We start from the raw sequence: 20010 nt of genomic DNA on the forward strand, positions 1-20010 counted from the left end.
ACAGATGTCGCTACATGCCCTGAAGGAAAAGCTAGAGAAGAGAAGAAAAGAGAAGAGAAGAGTAGAGTAGAGTAGAGTAGAGTAGAGTAGAGTAGAGTAGAGTAGAGTAGAGTAGAGACAAGACAAGACAAGACAGAGTAAACCAGGAGAAATGCTTTGGAAGTGTTGTGGTGTGATGTGAAGCACAAGAAAATTCTGCGTTTTACTCCCTAATTGAAACAAAATGTCATCTTTATGCCCAACAAGTGTGCACATGAACACTTTGCAATTAATTGATTTTTGATGCAGACGGAGAAAAATATACCTTTTTTTTTTTTTTTTTTACATTTTTCTAATTCTCACCCATGCACAGCACAAGTTCAATGGAAGCCTGCAGCGATTTTCCAACAGTCTGTTTTGGTCTGAAGTGTTCCAAGGACAGAAATGTGCGCAAGAATAAGTGGAGCAGGTTTATGAAATTATGTTTTACTGAGGAGCACTGCCGTCAACTATTTTGAGATATTTACAAATTGTGGTCTGCCAATCAGGTCAGGATATTTGCATAAATATAATATCGCACCTAACCACAAAAGTAACACTAGCATAACCTTTGAACTTACACTAACCAAAATGTCAATCCAAATGCATGCATCGATAGCCAACTCACTTTTGAAAGGTTTTTATTTACACTCTATCTCATTAGTGCAAGTGTACCTAATGGTGGGGCTTCATAAAGAGCAAAACCACGCGCTTTGAGTGTCACGTATTAATATTATTAAGAATACAAAAGCGAAGGTCGCTGCCTGATTGGCTGCCGACTCTCTGTGGGCGTGGCTTGAAGAGAGCGGCTGCCTTTTGCAGAGAGTCGGCGCAAAAACTGCAGCAAGTGAGAAGGAGGCGAGGGAAGAGAGGGAGGAGGAGGAGGACAGCATCACAAAGTTTCAGGCTGCAGGAGAGGAAACTCGCGTGGAAACAGGTCCGTACAACATTTTTGTTCTGCTTTAAAGGCTTGTCACCCCCCCCAAATAAAAATCAAGTTGTTTGGACTCATCGTGCCCGCACGAGACCGATTGACGACATTGAAAGCAAAGTTGGATTTTCAACCGTCGTGTCGTGCCATTTCATTTTGATTATCGAACTTTGTCGAACACTCAAATTGGCGATAATCTTGCCTTGCGTTTTGATCCGACCGGTGACGCTGACTTGTGTCTCCCAACCTCTACTGAGCCACGACACATTTATTAGAAAACAAAATAAAGAAACAAATAAATAAGCCTCACAACGAGCCCCTCCCCACCACTAAAAGTTTCCACGTCGGTAAATTACATTTATTTGTTCTGCCTTCCACTTGACGTAGCTGACATCCAAATATATATTTCTTACCGATTAAGTTAAATTGGATAGTTTTCCCTCCTGGCACACTAACGTGTTGCAACACATTTTTACTTAATGCTATTTAAACACGCCATTTATGCATGTAATAAATATAATAAATGTTAATTTAAATTACTAACACTTAAGGTGCATTTGAGCACACCTGCTTGCTTGAATTTATTTGCAGTCGCTTTTCCACATCATGCAGCCGCGTGCCATCAAATTGCAATGATGCGGCTTGTGTGGAATTCCCATTTCGCCAGCAGCAAGACACCTCGTGGTTGTTGAAAAAGCATACCGGAAAGACTTCTTTATTATTTCACAGGAAGCTCTCTTATGGCTCATTAGGGTCGGTCATGTGCCTAATCAGTCATCAAAAATGTCACTCAGAAACTTAAATCTCATTTTATTAACCTTCTCGGTTTTGAAAATGGATGCAGGATAGAAGAGGTGCACGAGATGTCATGTTCGCAGGGGCGTGAGTGAGGTGGTAAGAGGCGTGCGTGCAAGGCTCCGAAATTCGGCCCTGACTAATTGCTAAAGAATTGCCCTCTTCTTAATGGTAATTAGCGTTACATGACTTTAACAGTGTCAGATGATGCTCCGGTGTTTTTCTGGTACCTTGGAGGTTTCAGGTGAATAATATGTCGAAGAGCATTAATTTGCATTTTATATGACTTTTGTTGCCCGGGTCCGTCGTTTAAATCGAATCAAAGTCTCCAATGTGGCCCAGTTTGGTAACCACCGGTTGTGCATTGGTGACTCTCTTGAGGAAAACTCACAAAATGGTTCCAAAACTCAACTGAACTCGCACACCTATCCTGGCGTCTGTACCTCAGGTCAGATTATTAGGTACACTTGCTCATCTTTTCTCAGACAACCGGCAGAGAGTTTTGTTTTTTGTTCTTGTGGCTGTAGTTGTGTTCTGAATTGGACTGTGCGTGATTATTTTGGTCTCACACATATGCAGGATCTTCCGAAAGTCTTTTTACGCTTATATTTTTTATTAACAGACATGTTTTAACATATAAACCCAAACCCTAACAAAAAACCCTAAACCTTAACCCTTAACCCCTTAGCCCTAAACCCTCACCCAAAACTCAACCCCAAACCTCATCACCAATCCTAAACCCTAACCCTAATCCCCAACCCTAAACCCTATCCCATATCCTAATCCTAAATCTTAATCCTAAACTCTAAATCGAAACCTTAACTCCAGACCCTAACTCTAAACTCTACCCCTAATCTTAAACCTAGTCACTAACCCTAACCCCAAACCCTAACCCAAATACCCAACCCTAACCCTAACCCGAGCCCTAACCATAAACCCTAACCCTAAACCCTAATTCCTCACCCTAAACTCTAACCCAAATCCTAAACCCAAACCCTAAACCCTGAATCCTAAATACTAACACTATACCCAAATCCTAAACCCTAACCCTAATCCCCCAAACCAACCCCAAACCCTATCAGCAATCCTAAAAAAAAAAAACTATTTTCACTGTGCTCTGTGGTGACAACTACTACTGGAGCTCAACTAGATCAGGGGATCTTCTCTGTCTTTTCTTCTTGCGTTTAATTATGCTGCAACTCTTCCGCTCTACCTTAATGTTGCCTGCCATGTTCTGGCAAAATGTAATAACTTCACTGAGAAAGAGAAAGTCAAAATTTGGACTTTGTCTGTTTACTATCAAAAACATCAAAATGATTGTTTGATCATCTCTACGTGAAAGATGAACCATGATATGGTGGGGGAACACTGCACTGCAAATGAAACCAGTCGATTCTTACTTAGCGCCATTCCATTGTAGGTCACGTGTTGGGCCAAGACGACACGCAACCTCGAGGCTTTAGTTGCAGTCGACATTGCCTGCATGTGCACACTTTGGAGATAAAAAAAAAAATAGACAACAAGTGGCGAGGTCATGCTGATCTCCAGGAAGACAACGAATGCCCCCCCCCTTTCCCCCCCGCCGTCGGGCCGTAATGACCTGTAACTGGAGCAGAGTGGCCCAGGAAAATGAAAAGCCTGCAAAGACCTCCTGAGGTTTGCCGGAAGGATGTGCAACATAACAAAGAGCACATTAGTGAATCATTCACACACACACGCACACGTGCACACGCACACACTGACTCTGTGTTATTAGCCACCATATCTGCTGTCATTTATTCTCCATCGCCCACCACGGCTGCGTCTTTATGACACTGTCAGGCCGCTCTTAAAGACACCAAATTGTCTTTGCCTCCTTGTTTTGACAGCCGTAATTCAAACGCTGGAATCCGTTCCAGTTACGAAATGACTTTTTCAAGCGGCTGTGTGGGCAAAATGACGTGCGTGTCTATATATTTTTCCATATCGCACTTTATTGCCCCTGAAATAATAGCAATGTCAAGTGAGTGTGATTCAATTTGGCTGCATGTAATGTGGCTCTGTAGCACACAAGGTCATAAACAACCCATTTGGTGTCATTTGAAGAGACCCCCCCCCCCCAACCCCACCTCGCCTGAGACACCCACGCCGCTTCATGCTTTAGCTCCCAGGGTGAGTCTATTAACTGGAAATCGTGTGATAAAAAAAGTGAGGACACGTGTCAATGAAAAGTGCTGACGGTCCGCAAAGCAAAGTGTGCAGATAATCTTTCCCGTTTTTTTCCAGACCAGATGTGTTCACGCCCCCCCGACCCCCCCCGGCCGCCCCTATTCTGCCCTCGACCATAAGCTCAATAATGTAATCGGCTGCTCTCGGGCAAGGTGATGTGTCCTTCCGTGGCTTTGGGACGTCTTTTCTTGTGCCTTTAATAGTCCTTCTTTTCGTGGCTGAGCTTTATGTTTCCGATTAACATTTTAACACCCAAGTGTGTTATTTGGACGAGCCTTTACTGGACATCATCGGCTGGATTTACATTGCCACTGCGCATTCTGAATTTGAGCTGATAGCTGAGTGTTTGCCAACAATTATTCTTACATTTATTCCACCTGTTCTCATCGGCCAGTCGGTCCCATACGTCAACCAATCAGCTCCCTCCAGCCATTTGTGCCTTGTCCAGGTGTACCTAACTATCAAATGTTTGCTTGTATTTCACTTGAAATTATTATTATTATTGTTGTTATGTTGCTATTATGGGTCATGTAACGCTTGTCATCTCGTCTTGTTTTCCCTACTTCCCTTACTTGGCTCTACCATATTTTTTCGCTGAGATGATTTTATATTAGCTGGCAACCAAGCCGGTGTATCCCGCCTCGCACCCCAAGTAAGCGGATATCCGCTTCAGCACAGCCGCAACCCGCGCGGGGATAAGAAAAAGGAATGAGAAAAGAATTCTGATAATAAATTGTTGTAAGGTATTTCCTCGGCTTTGTTCCATTGCTTGCAGGAAAATCGATTTCCTAATTTAATGGTCCAGTTATCTCGAATGTAGATTAGATATAATGCTTTTTATTGTGGTTTTGATTTTCTGGAGGTGATTTTAAATTTACAATAACAGGTTCAGATATATATATATATATATATATATATATATATACACACGTGTGTATAGCAGCTTGATGGAAGCAAAGTTTTTTTTTTCCGGCTTGCAGAGTGCTGACATCTCCATTTTGCCACGCTTCTCATCTTCCTTCAATGCAGTCTTCTTTTTCTTTTTCTCACCCTCTTTCCATTTGACCTCCCGAAGTTTACGATTGATGCCGCGCGACCTCGCCATCTCCCCAGGTAGCTGCGCAATGAAGGGGTGCATCACTGCCATTAGCATTCTCCTTAACACCTTTTCTCCTTCCTTCCTCTTCTCTTCTCCGCTTCTTTTTCTGTCCATTTTGACCTCTCTCCCCACTTATGCCTTCAACTTTTATCTGTGGGAGCAGTATTGTGTTTTCCTTTCCAAGACCTCCAATTTCTGAAGAAAATAGTTTTTGAAAAGCTGTAACGAAATAACCATTTTTTTCTTGTTTACATTTCGAGAGAAACATGTTGAAGTGGTTCAAATATGAGGCTGTCTTCCTGACCTGCTTGCTACCAGTTGTGGACGGCGGTGTCCGACTCGTCATTGTATGAATATTTCATGTGTCGCATTGGTGAATTAAATATAGGATGTAGGTGGGGGGGGATTGGGCTGACGTTGATTAACTCTGACTGGCGGGATTGGCGGCTTTGGAGAGTTGTGCGAGTGGGAGAGGGTGATAAGGGCAATTTTAGAAAGTGACAACACTGCGGAGTGTTGAGAGGTACTGATGGTCAGATATGATGCACATGATTGAGATGCACTGCAACTGCTGGTGGACAAAAGTGATAGTCAGTGTGTGTGCGCGTGTGCTTGTGTGAAAGTGTGTGCTGTAGATTTCTCCAGTCAATTCGAGGGCTTTGTAGCTGTGTCTTGAATGCATCCTGAAAAAAAAAAATCTTTAGAATTTTTTTCATTAATTAACCTCTCACCTGGTACCCAAAATTATGAGACACGGCAATGCTAATTTTGCATCATGGAAATTGAAAGTTCTATAATAAATTATTATTATATTATTTTATTATATTATATATTATATTATAATTATTATCTCCAAACGCTCAATGATCATTTTGATTGTAGTGGTGCTCATCGAGTGGCTTATCACGTGATTATTGATCAGCTCAAACCGTATTTCAAGACGTCACAATTAAAAGCTGAGGCACGCCGAGCCGTCACAGACAGTGACGCAAACCAGAGGAGATGACACGACGGGCCTGAAGCGGCGTCTGCAGATCTGATCTTGCTTGACATCTTTGGAAAAGGACACGCACACGCTCACACACACGCACGCACACACGCGGGCATATACACGCGCATACACGTCTTATCACTAACTTCTCCGCCCGGCTGCTGCATTTAAAAGTGTGAAAGACTAAAGTGGAAGAAGTAACATTGAAAGCTTTGGAATTGCTGAGAGGAATCGGGCTTGATGTTCTTTTGCGGCTTTTTGTGTCTAAAATGTTCGATGTCGCAGGTTCCCAGAAGGAATTGTTTGCTGTTTTGTGGAGAATCATAAAACACACAGCTTGTTCTTTTCCTCTTGCTGCTACATCTGTGTACATCTGTGTCTTGCCCTCAAAATCGCTCGCTCATTTGTCTACTTTGCCACGAAGTCAAGTTTGTCTTGGAGCCGATTGGAACGCGCCCCCCCCCCCCAACACCACCCCCACCTTTTCGCTTTCTCAGTCGCCATTTGTCAGCGTAATGAGGGCCAAGTGTTGGGGCACTCCACATTTTTGCGACATCACCTCACATAGTGGAGGGCACGCTTCCAAATCGAGTGCAAACCAAAAGCTTGTTTGGCTTCTAATTTGTTCACGTCACAATTGAGTTAAGTCATTTGCCTCAAAATTGCAGAATGCGCTTTCTGCTTTGAAGGTAACATTCAATGATTTTGTTTTTGTTTCCATTGCATTTGGCTTTTGTGCTTTTTTTTTAACTTCCTTTTTAGCTTTTGTTTCCAGCTATACTCGTCATGCTGGTCCTTTGTGTTAATAACTAATCAGATCCCTCCAACCCTTTGTGTCCTGTCCAGGTGTGCCTTGTTGTCTTGTCACTTTACTTGTATTTAAGTCCCTGCTGATTTCTGTCACTCTTTGTCGGATCATCGCTGTCACGTCGTTTTTTGTTGTTGTTTTTTTTAAATGTATTTATTTATTTTTTATTCTTGTGGTTTCCGCTTGTGGCTTTGAATTCTGGTCTTTTTCAGGCCTTTTTTTATTCTTTTTTTTCTTTTTTGTGCCTTGCGTTTAGTTTTTCCAGAGTACTCGGGCAAGTGTTTTTGTTAATAAATTAGGTTCAATCCAATTGATGACCCAATTATTCAAATAATCGTTAGTTGTTGGCCTACTTGAATGAGCGCCAAACAAAGGGTTAAATCAAAGTGCGCTGCCTTTGCTGTGGTAACATTTAGTTTTAAAAGGTCAGCAGTCTTGAGCGCTTCTCATTTGCATTCACACTGGGCGAAAGAACATTTTTCTGGCCCTCCCGTGTGTCTGTTTGTCTTCCTACGGGCATCTCGCACACACGCCCTCCTTCCGCTGCTTGTCCAAGCGCAACCGACGCCCGCGAGACAATCGAGTATTTAATTGTCAAACTTTATCATCCTTATTGTAGCTCGCGCCTGTCTGCCAGGCGAATTACGACGCATGAGGAGACGTCTGGCGGTGAGCTAAGAGTGCAAAGAGAAACGACTCCACAGACACTTTGTCTCGCTCGGTGGCTAAAAATACCTCCACGGCGGCTCCGGGCTTTTTCATTGTACATGCTTGCAGGTTAATTTATAGACCTTGGACTTTTATCCCAGTTCTTTTGCTTCTTTTGTGTGTGTTGAAGGTGACCTGCTTGCCAGCTTGTTCATTAGCAGCACTCCACAGGTGAGGTCCCTTCGGTGACGGATGTACTCAAGGACCCATGAATAGTCTCGTCAAGTCAGTCAATAGCAATGACACATTTCTGTCAAGTGGTGCACCTCGGTTCAGTTTGGGTACAGCGGTGACAGCAGAAGCGCATTTCATATTTTATGCAAACCAATGATTGGCTTTGCCAATATCTATGTATATGTATATATATATGTATATACCATGCTCAGGTCAAAACTCTTTCCCCATTGAAATGAATGGAATGCTGTAAATCGGTTCCCTCCCACAGTGTGCAACTTGACATCATCCACAAGGGGAGATGTTCTTGCTGTGCCTTCTAAGTGCACTTTGCCAGCATCTATATGCCACTGAGCCGCTTCCAGTGGCTCAAAGGTGGCTGTGTTACTTCCCACAACGGCGCAGATGCCCTCTTCTAGCAAAATACCAAAATAAAAAAACCCCAGCTATGCACACAGTGAGATTGCGCTTTGCATTTCAACATTTCCATCATTATCCTTTTGATTTGATTTTCAGCCTTTCTTGACATTTGACATAACGTATTCTGAAATGATTCATTGACTGGTTATGCTTGAATGAATTCTGCCTAGCCACATTCTAATCATATGAAATGACCAAAACAAAAAAATCCAATGTAATCCAAACCAATAGGTCATAGTTTACTTAAAGGTATCCTGGAGAAAGGTACATCACCTTAAACTGCTTGGGGTGCAATTGAAACAGATTCGCAATGTTTTTCTAATTGAATTAGTGTCAGAAGAATCGCTTTGGTCAGGTTAGAAATAACAACTCAACACTGACAGCTGTGAGTCGGTTTGCGGCTTGCTCCGGCGTGAGTGTGTGCGTGTGTGTGCATGCCAGATGGGGCTTTGCTTGGAGCGACAGCACGAGAAACCGGGAGCAAACAGCAAACTTTTGGGGACAGTTTTTTTCTGGAGGCCCCCGATTTGAATCTCACAGCTGAGGTGCCTTGATCGCTTTGCTTTCAGATTTGTCCACTTTTGGAGCCTTGGAAAAAACATCCACCGTTTATATGATCCATTCTTCCTCCCCGCAGTGCGTTGCGCTTGGCTTTTCATCTTGATTTCAGATTTTGTGAAGTCGATTTAATGACAAGAAAAATAAACTGAGCTGAGTCTGTTAACGTCCCCATGATTCACGGCACGTTTGTTATTTCAGGTGGCATTTAATCGTCTCAATCGCACTTGACAGGTGGGCGATGCATTCTTATGCAGACAAAAAGAAATATCCGTGCACATGGGGGTTCAAGCCAAATGCATCCATTCTATTCCCATCAATTCACTTCTATTACCATCTATCTGTGCAATAAACATGACTTTGCAGCCCACTTAAGGTCACGCAGCTCAATGTGATGCGCACAATTTCTCCAGCCTTTGTCCTCGTTAGGATCACAAATGGGTGGAGCTTATTAAACCAGCTGACGTTGGGCCAGAGGTGAGCTCACCAAATGTTGGCTGTGCAGCCACAACTATCTCAGAGATGAATGAGCTGCCGAGGAGTCCATCAATTTGGGATTGAGTGTCTTGCTCAAGGACACAAAGTGACAACCTTCTGTTTACAAGACAAAACTTGGCCATCATCGTAATAATGTCCCCAGAAGGACTTCCAAGGCTTCGACCTATTTTTTTTTTTTTTTTGTGTCGTATGCTTCCATCCTGCTTCCACAAGCATCGGAAACATTGACAAAGACTGACAGGTGTCTTAGTGGCAAATGAAAATCATTTCCCGCTCTCGCGTGCGCTGCTCATCAATCACCGTAGCAACGTGAGCCCCGCCCATCTGCCACCTCCTCTATTCATCTTCATACGTTCTCCGTTGACAGTGTCACGTGTTACGTGATTTGAAAGCCGGTCGGTCACAGGAGAGGAGCGATTTTCGATTATTGATGAGGCTCCACCTTTGGGGATGAATGAGGGTGATTGCGCAATGAGTGTCCGTGTAACCGCGCACTGACAAATGAGGGTTGTTGTAATCCACAATCACGATTCATAACAGCTAATGTGGCCATCGTCTGCTTCATTACAAGATGTGATGGCTGACATCACTGTCACTATTAAGGCTACTAATGACCGATGAAATTAACAAGGTGCGACTTAATGTCATCCTTATGCTGTTCATTACAAGCAATTGAACGTCTTTTCATATTTGGGTGTCATAACACATTTTAAGTGTATGGATGGGAATTGACAGTTGGCCCCGCCCCTTTATGGCCATCGAGGCTTCTTGTCGGAGCTTTCCGGGTTTCCCACCATGAAAATTGCTCAACTAACCTTTTGTGATCTCAGAAGATGAGCATGTTTGTGTGGCATGATATCTTTTGTTTGATTTTAGTTTCATATTGACCAAGTCTTTCTTTAGTTTTTGTCTACGTGCGCTTGTCATCACGATCGCTTGTGTCTTTCAGTCTGCCGCTTGCGTCTTTTCCAAGTGTTCGTCATTGTCTCGTCTCTTTTTTTCTTTTTCTTTTTTTTTTAGTGCTCTGCTTTCGTTGTTAATGTCAGTTGTCCTTCAATTCTTGTAGAATTTTTACATATCCCATTTCCCTGTTTGCCATTTTGTTTTCTTTAAAGGAAATTTTGTCTCTCTTGAGTTTAGTTTATCCCTCTAAGACAAATGCTGCTTCGAGCGCAAGGGTCGGGAAACCATTGAATTTAAAAACCGATATGTTACCGATGCGTCATTTAGAGACAAAAATGCACGTTAAATTGTTCCTTCAAAGACTAATAATGCTGATAAACAGCTAATTTAAAACGTCTTTACTTTTTTTGAGCACATCATATTTTTTTTTTCATTTTTCCAAACTATCTGGTTGAGTCAAAGTAACTAACTCCAAATTCACCACAGGATAAGAAACATGTTGCTAAAAATATAGACTGTTGGCAATGTTGCAATCCGATGCGTATCTACAACACTGGGCTGCAATTTGAAAACTGGAAAAAAAAAGCCTTAAAGCATCTAATTTTTGTAAGTTCACTAACCGGTCTTTGAAACTTTTGTTTCAGGAGCCGCAGCCACTCCAGCGCTGCTGACGTCACGTCTGCAGAGGACGTCGTCACCTTGAGCACCTTCGAAGACTCAACGATCGCACTCGTCTTTTTTTAATCAAGTTCACACATTTGACTGACTCACTCGGACTATTTCCCGACTTGTGGCTTCACCATTAGTCTTTTTTTTTTTTTTCTCCGTGTGTGTGTATGTGTGTGTGTGTGGGGCGCTCATCCCAAAGGGAATGGTGAGAGAACTTGTGGGGACACTTGACGCCACAGAGTCACTTATCACTCTTCATCTCGGTCGGCAGTGGCAGGACTTTTTGCAACATACTGTTTGCTATTTTTGCACTGAACAAGGCTGTCGATAAACCTGATCCATTTTTCTGACCTGACGGACGTCCGGGCACTGCACCTGTTTCTTGATTTGCACAGTATCACATCCCAGAAGGTTGACTTCCTGTCGTCTCTGAAATCTTATCGCCTGAGGGCGCCCACTGCAAACGGCTTTGCAATTTCCCTCATAAATTCATATAAGCGTTTCCCAAAAGACACCAGAAGAAACATCGACCAGAAACGAGCTGGACTTAACCTCCAATCTTTGGTTGAAAGACCAAAGAAGATTTGTCAAACGACCGCAATCAGTCGCTGATGAACACCTTCGCTTCCTTCTCGTCGCCCCCCCCCAACACACCAACCATCCAGTCGGTGTGCAAGCCCTGCCTCCGGGCCCCGTGGAGGATGAGCGATGGGCCCACGCTGGACTACGAGTTGCTGCTGTCCCCGGCCGGCTCTTCCCTCCCCGGCGGTGCCGGCGGCGGCGGGGGTGCCGCCGGCGGCAGCAGCAGCCCCCCGCTGGCCTTGGTCGGGGTGGACGCCGAGCAGCGCACGGCTTTGGCCTTCGTGGGCCTGCTCATGCTCTTCCTGGTCTTCTTGCTGGTCAGGTGCTTCAGGATCCTGCTGGACCCCTACAGTCGCATGCCCGCATCATCCTGGACTGACCACAAGGAGGGGCTGGAAAGGGGTCAGTTTGATTACGCCTTGGTGTAGGAGACGCTCAACAAGATGCAATCTTGCAGCGCTTTGAAATCAAATCCAAATGAGGACAATATTGCGAACACACTCAAGGATTTTTTTTTCTTTCGTCAATGTTGGTGTAAAATCCCGTTTTGGCTGACGTGTGTTTGTGTAAATAGGAGTCACACCATGACGGCACTCATGCAGACCAGCAGGACCACAAAAAGCCCAAATAATGAAGCTGCCTTAATCTGAGCTGTTGTACGAGCTTGACAGCACGGCATCACGTGAGCAGACTCGAAACACATGAAGCCATTTTCGTCATCACATTGACGCAAGGCAAGGTTTTGTTTCAAATGTGGGATTATATAAAAAGACAATAAATCCGTGAAAAATCTGCACTATGGACGTTCCACTCTAATCCATCAGCCTGGTCGATTGTTTTAACTAACAAACTGATTTTTACAAATTTCGGTGTCAATGTTTTTATTTGTGTATATATATATATATATATATATATATATATATATATATATATATAAATTTATTTATCAAGTTATTCAAAGTCAAAGAAAGAACATCATTCGACTAATTTCTACCTGATGTACATTGCTTCTTAAAGTCTATTGAATCCATATCTGGATACACGGGGGTGCGTGCAACACGATTCCAGGATGTTAAATTTTCAATTCATTCAATTTGGTGAAATAAAAATGGATTTTCTGATTGAAATCGTTTTTGGTTACACCTCCCCCAACAGACACATTTTCTTCCTCTCGTCCACTTTGTAAACTGCTGATGGAAGTTTTCCATTCGGACCGACCGCTGACATCGGAGCGCCCGCTGACATAACTGGCGAGTTTACACTTACGCAGAAGGCCCTTTAATGAATCATGCCTGTTACAAAGCATCCATTCGTTAGTTGCTCATCAAGGATTGCACATGCTAACATTTCTTTTTTTTTGTGTGTGTGTGCTGATTGCATTTTGTAGACATTGATCCTTGCGATGCTTTTCCAGCCAGCGCAGATAGTTTGTGTCTCCTTCGATTCTTATCAGTGTTGTGTGTTTGTGTCTATAACTTACAAAGCCATATTGATCCTATCTATACATTTCCGTATCGAAGAAGTAGTATAATCTCTTACGACTGCTAGCACAGTTTATGTGAATTGTTTCTTTTGCCTGACAAGTGTGGTGATGAAGCAAAAGCAACCTTTAGGAAAAAAAAAAATCTTGCTTTATTTTTCTAATCTGGACTCAAGTTTGGGAGTCTCCTTTTTGCTATCTTGTCGTCCTTTCCTGATTGTGTCCAAAGTGCGCTGTCGATTTTCCAAGTAGTGACTCAGCCTTGTCTTTGAGGGAGGCAAAGCTGATTGCTTTTCTTTGTCTTTCTGTTTTGTAATGACATCTTTTTCAAACTTTTGGGCTTTGGTTTTGATACACTGGCTATGATCAGACCAAAATAAATAAATATATATATATATATATCTACATTTCCTCTTCAGTTGTGTATGTGTTTATTATTCATCCCGCAATCGCCACCCAAAGTGTATGTACATTTTAGATGTGTACAAGCGTAAGGCAAGACTGACTTGATTGACATCGAATCATTTTTTTTAGCGCCCATCTCAGCTGACTAGGCGAGAGACAGGGCACACCCTGGACTGGTTGCGAGTCAACTGTTGGATAACCGTCAACATTTCCATTCACATTTATTGATAATTTTGACTCAAGTTAAATCTATGAACGGTGTGGCAGAGGGGAAAAAAAATTAATCTTTGAACTTGTTTGCAACAGGCGGGAAGAGAGAGCCAGGAAACAAAACTTAAAAATATAACCCACAATACTTTATTGCAAATTGTCACTTGACAAAAGTTTACAATATCATGTAACTCATTCATATCTTACCGACTGCCAATGACATTTTGGTTTTTGTCTTTGCACATAAATGAGGGTCCGAATATTAAAAACAATGCGATGTATTGCTCTTTGACTAATAAATGTGCTGTGTACGGATGATTGTCACGTTAGCGTTGTCTTTGAAAAGGACTGAAACGTCGAGCCAAGTTGTTGGTTTGCTGGCAAATATCAGAACTCAGTGCAAGTGGGTGATGATGCTGAAGGCACGATTCAAGTTTGCCACTGAAATCTCCAAAAACAAACAAACGAAAACTGGCGGGTAAGAGAAACGAGGGACACTCAAAAGATACGTGTTACAAAGACTTCCAGGTTAGGAATGGCCACGAAATGATTACGTGCGCTTAAACATGGCCGAGGCAACCTTGAATGCTCAAAAGAAGAATTGTCATCATTTAGCACCATTATGAGCCGAGCTGGAGGTGGTCAAGTTTGCGCTGACGCTTTTAGCATTGTGAAGACAGTAAATGGAAGCTCCCTTTCGCTTATGCTGACTTATGAGGACACTCCCGATGACGACAACGACAGTCAAGAGCATTGAGAGGCCTTCAATCTACTGCTTACTTTGGCTGTCTTGACATTTAAAAAAAAAAAAAAAATCACCTTTTTATTTAAACACACTTTCTAGAAGCACATTCGATAATATTGTTTGTTTAGTTTTTTTCAGCACTGAGACAAAACAAATAAACACAATAAAAAAAAAAGCCTGGCACATTTAACAAATGTCACTTTTGCAATCCAGATTCAAGACTGCGCTCTCTTTGTACAGCAGACGGGATGATCTATAGCACCTGTTTTGTTTTGATTTTTTCTCTTAGAGAGAAAAAAATAATATGAGGAATGAAGAGTAGGACCCGACAGATGATTTTTTTTTTGTGTGCTTGCACTGATACTGTCATCACCAGACTTGAATTTGCAGCTTTCTTGATGCTGAGGTGTAAACACGGTACAGCTCATTTTAAGATCACAATTCTGATCCGGTGACTTGGAAATCAGTTGAGCCCTCCTTGGTTAACAATCAAGGCACCTTCAAATCCCCAAAAAGGGGGATGACTACAAAAAGTGAGGTGATGTTGCAAAAAGCTGCTCAGCGTGGTGTTCCCTGCTCATGACGATAGCACCCTCTTTAGTTTGCATGTCAGCATCACACTGAGGTAACCGAACGTTCCACATCTGTTGCGTGTCCCGTCACGTGACAGCTGACGTGAGATGTAATGTTTGAAATGAGGAGCCATGAAGAAGCCTCATTCCGAGTCAGACATCGCCGAATGACGCTTGAAAAGCAGACGCAGAAAGACATTTATGGAAGCTCTCAGCACTTTTTTTTTTCCTTGTCATAAATCCCCTCACGTGTTGTGCTTTTTTTTTTCCTTTTTTTTTTCTTTTTGACTTGCCTGCCTACAAAAGTGCTTCATGGACTTGTGTGCCATTATGTCTTTTACAATTGCACCTCAATAAATTGGAATATTGTAGAAACATTTCTAGATTTAATTTTTTTTTGTCGTTCAATTCCAAATATTAACGTCATATATTACATACTGTAGCTTTTAAAATAACTTTCAAGTGAAGACTTTGCAAATGACTATAATAAAAATGATTTTGATTGTTTCTGTTTCATATTGTTGGGAATTTTGGCTTTTTTTTCATGATTCACTTTTCAAATGTTATGAGCTGAAGTAAATGAAGCTTCAAAAATATCCCCGTTTATTGAGATGCGTCTGTATGGTGGGGGGGCTCTACGCACCTCGCTGTGTTGTGGAAGAGAAGGATGGACACAAGTATAATCAAGGTAAAAAAACAAAAACAAAAGGAGAATCTAAATCACACAGAACATGAACACATCATAACATGAACAGTAACAAAGTGGTGGCAGAGTTGGGCCGATCGCTTTAGTCTTTCCGAGCCCTCGGTTGACCCTGTGCTGGATACACGGGCGCTTCAGATCTTCGAAGGGGCGTGAGTCCGGGGGGCGGGGCTTGCGAGCGCGCTCAGTGCAGGTGGACGAGAAGCTTGATGCGCAGGGCGTCCCCGATTTCCCCTTGTAGGTAGTCCTTGTCGTGCTGCTCGTCCAGCTGGCTTCGTCTCCGCGGCCCGAACAGAGGCAGGCTGGCGATGTCGAGCCGGTACGAGCCGGCGGGAGGCGGCCTCTTGCCCAGCCGCAGCACGCTCTTTCCGTCGCGGCGCTCCAGCAGGCGGAAGTGTTGCTTGGCGTTGCCGTGGGTGATGACGTAGCGCACGTGGTGCTCCAGCGGCTGCAGGGCGGGCAGCAGCTCCAACAGAGGTATCTTGTTGGCCAGCGAGGCCAGAGAAAGGTTCATGGGGATGGAGGCGTCCGTGTCCACGCTGGCCAGACTCACCGGCTCCTACAATGGGATTGTCAGCATATTTGTACCCTGGCACCTTCCGTTTACAGACATTGAAAATGAGTCAATAGTCACGCTCGATGACTTACGTGATCAAGCTCATTTTCATCTGCGTTGCGTTTGTGCCGTCCGTTCTTTCCTCCTCCGTTGATCTTACACTCGTAGCAGGCCTCTGGTGACAAACTGTCGTCATCCTCGCCTTCGCTGCCCAAGTGGCCTGGGAAGCCTGAACCTGATATGCAGTGACTGCAGAGCACACAATCAAACAAATAAAACGGGAATATTTAGTCACATCAGATCTGGCCAAACAAATACAGAGGTTCATTTTCGCCCGTTTTCCAAGTAGGCCAATTTGTAAGAGAACGAGTGTGACATCTGAAAGCCGACTGTCTCCGTCGCTCACCCTTGTCCAGCCCTGTAGAAGCCTCCAGGACAGCCGCAAAGGTATCCTCCGTCCGTGTTGGAGCAGCCGTACATGCACGGGTTGCCTCCCATGGAGCACTCGTTAACATCCTGGCAGCCGCCGGCAGACGCCTCAAAGTCGAAGCCGGAGGGGCACACGCACTTGTAGCTGCCCAGCGTGTTGTAGCAGGAAGCCGAGCCGCACATCGAGCCCGACTGGCACTCGTTCTCATCTGCTCAGAAAAGGAATGCAAGGTATGAGGAATCAAGAAAAATATCTGTTATTACGTGTTCCGTGTACAATAACGAGACTGACCGACACACTGGTTCCACTGGTAGTGCTGCACGTAGCCTTGAGGGCAGCCGCAGCGGAAACCTCCCATCATGTTCTGACAGCCATGCTGACAGCGGTGGTTGCTGCTGCATTCGTCCACATCTGAGCAACGCGACAATATTTGGTGTTGTGACATCCAAACATCAAAGCACGTTCGATCACGTCCACACAAAACCGACGTCCGACTTGCGGCTCACTCACCCTCACATTCCAGGCCTGTGGTGTCCAAAGAGAAGCCTTTAGAGCACTCACAGTTGAAGCTACCCGGAGTGTTGACGCACGAAGCCTGAGAACCGCACACGCTGTTCTGACCCACGCACTCGTTGTTGTCTGGGGGAAAAAAAAGATTTCATTCAATGCACGCAAGGGTGATTGACAGTAAGCGGGCGCCATATTGCGCTCACCAATGCAGGCTGTTTGATGCTGAGAGAAGCCGGGGGGACACTTGCAAGTGAAGCCACCGATGGTGTTGACGCAAAGAAATTGGCAGTTGTGTTGCTTGCTGGAACATTCGTCCACATCTTTGCAGGAGAGAAGAAGAGAAATTTGAGCAGACCTGCGCTGATTTCTAGCACTTGTCACCTCCATCATATGGAAGTGAAATGTCTTCTTGACATTTTCCACAAAAATTGGGCCTAACTGGAGAAAAGTCGAATATTGCATTAATAATGTTGTAACATTACTAAAATTTGATTCATTATGTAAATGTAGGAATACTATTATAGGACAAAAGTTGCATTATTATTAAAAACATTTTTTAATAGGAATAAAGGTGTCATATTATGGTACTAATGTTGTAATATGACTCAAATTTTTTTAATAAATAAATATAAATAAATATAAATAAAAAAGATTTTTGTGACTGTTCTACGACTATTACTATGAAAAGTAAGTGACAATATTTTGATGAATTTGACTTTTTAATATGATGTGATTTTATTTTGTAGGACGATAAAGTCATATTTTTATGAGCATAAATATAAACGTGCATTCAGAGGGATTTGAAAAAAATAATTTCCCGCCACCTCATTTGTGTCACAAATGGAAAATACGAAAAAAAAAAATAGAAATAGAATAGAAAAAAAATAAAAAAATATATTCTTATTTTTTTTCTGACTGGATACAATATCCAGACCTACGTTGTGATGAGGAGTTTGTGAAAAAGACAAACTGAAATGTTTCATCGAGTTTTCTTCAACCTTCTACTAAAATAATGCTGAATTTGCGTCAAAGTGGGAAATTTGACTTCAATTTATTAAAAATATTTTTTTTTTACTTTATCGTCTCAGTGATGATTTTTTTTATCCTCTCTACAAGGTTTGTATGCTGTCCAAATCTTAAAGTGAACTTTCATAGCATGAACATTCCAAAGAAAATCTCGTTGCTACACGGAAGCAAGAGCACAACAGAGATTTTTTGAGGTAACCCCAACAATAAGAAGGTGAGCACAAATGCCACACTGGAGTCTACGCACCTTTGCAGGTCTTGCCATCAGGCTGCAGGCTGTATCCTCTCGGGCAGGAGCAGAGGTAGCTGCCCTCCGTGTTTTTGCACAGAAAGTTGCACGGCTTGGGAGACAGTGAGCACTCATCCATGTCTGTCACCGCATCAAACCCGGATGCGGAATAGAAAGCGAGGGGTGCTGTTAGCGTTGCCAAAACAAGGCTGAAAAGAACATCAATCCCGAGGGGCGGTCAGCCTTACCTTCACATGAGGTAGCTGTAAAGTCGCTCTTGTAACCAACGTTACAGTGGCAGCGGAAGGATCCGATCGTGTTGATGCACTGACCGTTGCGACACAGATCTGGCATCACCTGACACTCGTTGATATCTGGATGCAGAAAAAAAAAATGCTTCAAGTGCATGAGCGCGACCACGCTTCACTGGAGGCGTCATGTTGAGCAATGTCGTAGATTTTGGAATAATGGCCCACAAACAGTACGGATGCTCGACTATGCAACGCTCAGCTACTCGCCTCTGCCATCTGTGGTGTAGCCGGGCCCAAGCGGGCACATCTTCTTGTAGTGGACGGTGCCCGGCAGCGGGCACAGCTCACACTGCGAGCCCCAACCACGACCCGTGTTGCAGCAGCACTCGGACTTGGTCACGCTGTTCCTGTTGCTGGACGACTGCTGACACATCGTCTGCAGCACCTCCATGTAACAGAAGCCCTTGCGGTTGTCTGGAGGAGAAAGAAGAAGAAACGAATGACTCATGCTTTTTGTGGCTTTGAATCACGACGACTTGTCCTTCACGCTGTGTCCGAGGCAGGAATCGGCGTCTCACCGATACATTCCGTTCCAGTGGAGCTGGGCTCGAAGCCATCGTTGCACTCGCAGCGGTAACTTCCCACCGTGTTGACGCAGCGTCCGTTCTTACAAATGCCAGGCTTGGCTCTGCATTCATTCAAGTCTGCAAACACACAGAAGGAAAAAGTAAACGTGATTTTTTTTTAATGACTTTTTCTACGAATCTCATTTTAAATGTAGCTACCGAAATAAATCTCTTTTCTATACTCGTTCATTCCTGTTCTCGCTGTCCACATGGCTTGCTGTACAAATTATTTGAAGCAGGAACATTTTTTTCTCACCCATACATCCGTCTCCATCAGGCCGGCGCTGCATGCCAGGTGGGCAAATACACATGAAGGTCCCGATCAGGTTCTTACACGTCATGCCCTTGGACTCGCAATCATCCAAACCCTCTGAGCACTCATCCTGGTCTAATGACAAAAGGCCAAAAAGGTCAACGCTCGCCGGACAGTCCAATGTTCTTTCTTAATTTGCTTTCATTGTACCTCGACACATGCGCTGGTCGTCTCGGAGCACGTAGCCGGTCGGACACATGCACTCGTAGGAGCCGAAGGTGTTCACACAACGGAAGGCACACAGGAGAGGATTCTTGGAGCACTCATTGATGTCTGCGGACAGGAAAGGACAACGTACAAAATCCATGTGAGTGTCGTGAGAATCGTCATGATGATCATGATGAAGATGACGATGGCTGACCTTCACACGTCATCATGGGCCCGGGTTCGAAACCCTCTTGGCAAGAACATTCAAAGCCTCCCACCACATTGGTGCACGTTCCATTTCCGCACGGGTTTCCGATGGAGCATTCATCCGCGTCTGCGCACGACAACAAAGATGGTTACTTAAAGAGAGGGCAGATAACACCTTCTTTAGTAAAATGGATTCCTATCAAATGCATATGATGGCGAGTCGAATGAATATTATACG

At 43.7% G+C, this 20010-nt stretch overlaps 2 protein-coding genes across 2 annotated transcripts in view; one reads left to right on the top strand and one right to left on the bottom strand.

Annotated features, from left to right (window-relative positions):
* The first annotated feature begins 868 nt into the window (after positions 1 to 868).
* ctxn1 (cortexin 1) lies at positions 869 to 13254 on the top strand. Its single transcript, XM_088312890.1, has 2 exons — positions 869 to 955; positions 10756 to 13254. Exon 2 carries the CDS (start codon positions 11392 to 11394, stop codon positions 11788 to 11790), a length of 399 nt encoding a protein of 132 aa, XP_088169016.1. The 5' UTR covers positions 869 to 955; positions 10756 to 11391; the 3' UTR covers positions 11791 to 13254.
* A 327-nt stretch (positions 13255 to 13581) lies between these two features.
* Positions 13582 to 20010, bottom strand: part of fbn3 (fibrillin 3) — a 56702-nt gene continuing 50273 nt past the window's right edge. The window contains exons 53-65 of the mRNA XM_088312889.1: positions 19780 to 19899; positions 19569 to 19691; positions 19362 to 19493; positions 19058 to 19183; positions 18747 to 18953; positions 18477 to 18602; positions 18247 to 18369; positions 17177 to 17293; positions 16974 to 17102; positions 16755 to 16874; positions 16440 to 16671; positions 16126 to 16282; positions 13582 to 16036 (exon numbers count right to left, since the gene is read on the bottom strand). Of these exons, the coding sequence (XP_088169015.1) occupies positions 15662 to 16036; positions 16126 to 16282; positions 16440 to 16671; positions 16755 to 16874; positions 16974 to 17102; positions 17177 to 17293; positions 18247 to 18369; positions 18477 to 18602; positions 18747 to 18953; positions 19058 to 19183; positions 19362 to 19493; positions 19569 to 19691; positions 19780 to 19899 (2087 nt within the window). The 3' untranslated portion in view covers positions 13582 to 15661. The remainder of the gene's footprint in view (positions 16037 to 16125; positions 16283 to 16439; positions 16672 to 16754; positions 16875 to 16973; positions 17103 to 17176; positions 17294 to 18246; positions 18370 to 18476; positions 18603 to 18746; positions 18954 to 19057; positions 19184 to 19361; positions 19494 to 19568; positions 19692 to 19779; positions 19900 to 20010) is intronic.

This window comes from Idiotropiscis lumnitzeri, chromosome 13 (assembly GCF_059441095.1).
Source record: "Idiotropiscis lumnitzeri isolate Australia: NSW breed Sydney's pygmy pipehorse chromosome 13, RoL_Ilum_1.0, whole genome shotgun sequence".
NCBI lineage: Eukaryota > Metazoa > Chordata > Actinopteri > Syngnathiformes > Syngnathidae > Idiotropiscis > Idiotropiscis lumnitzeri.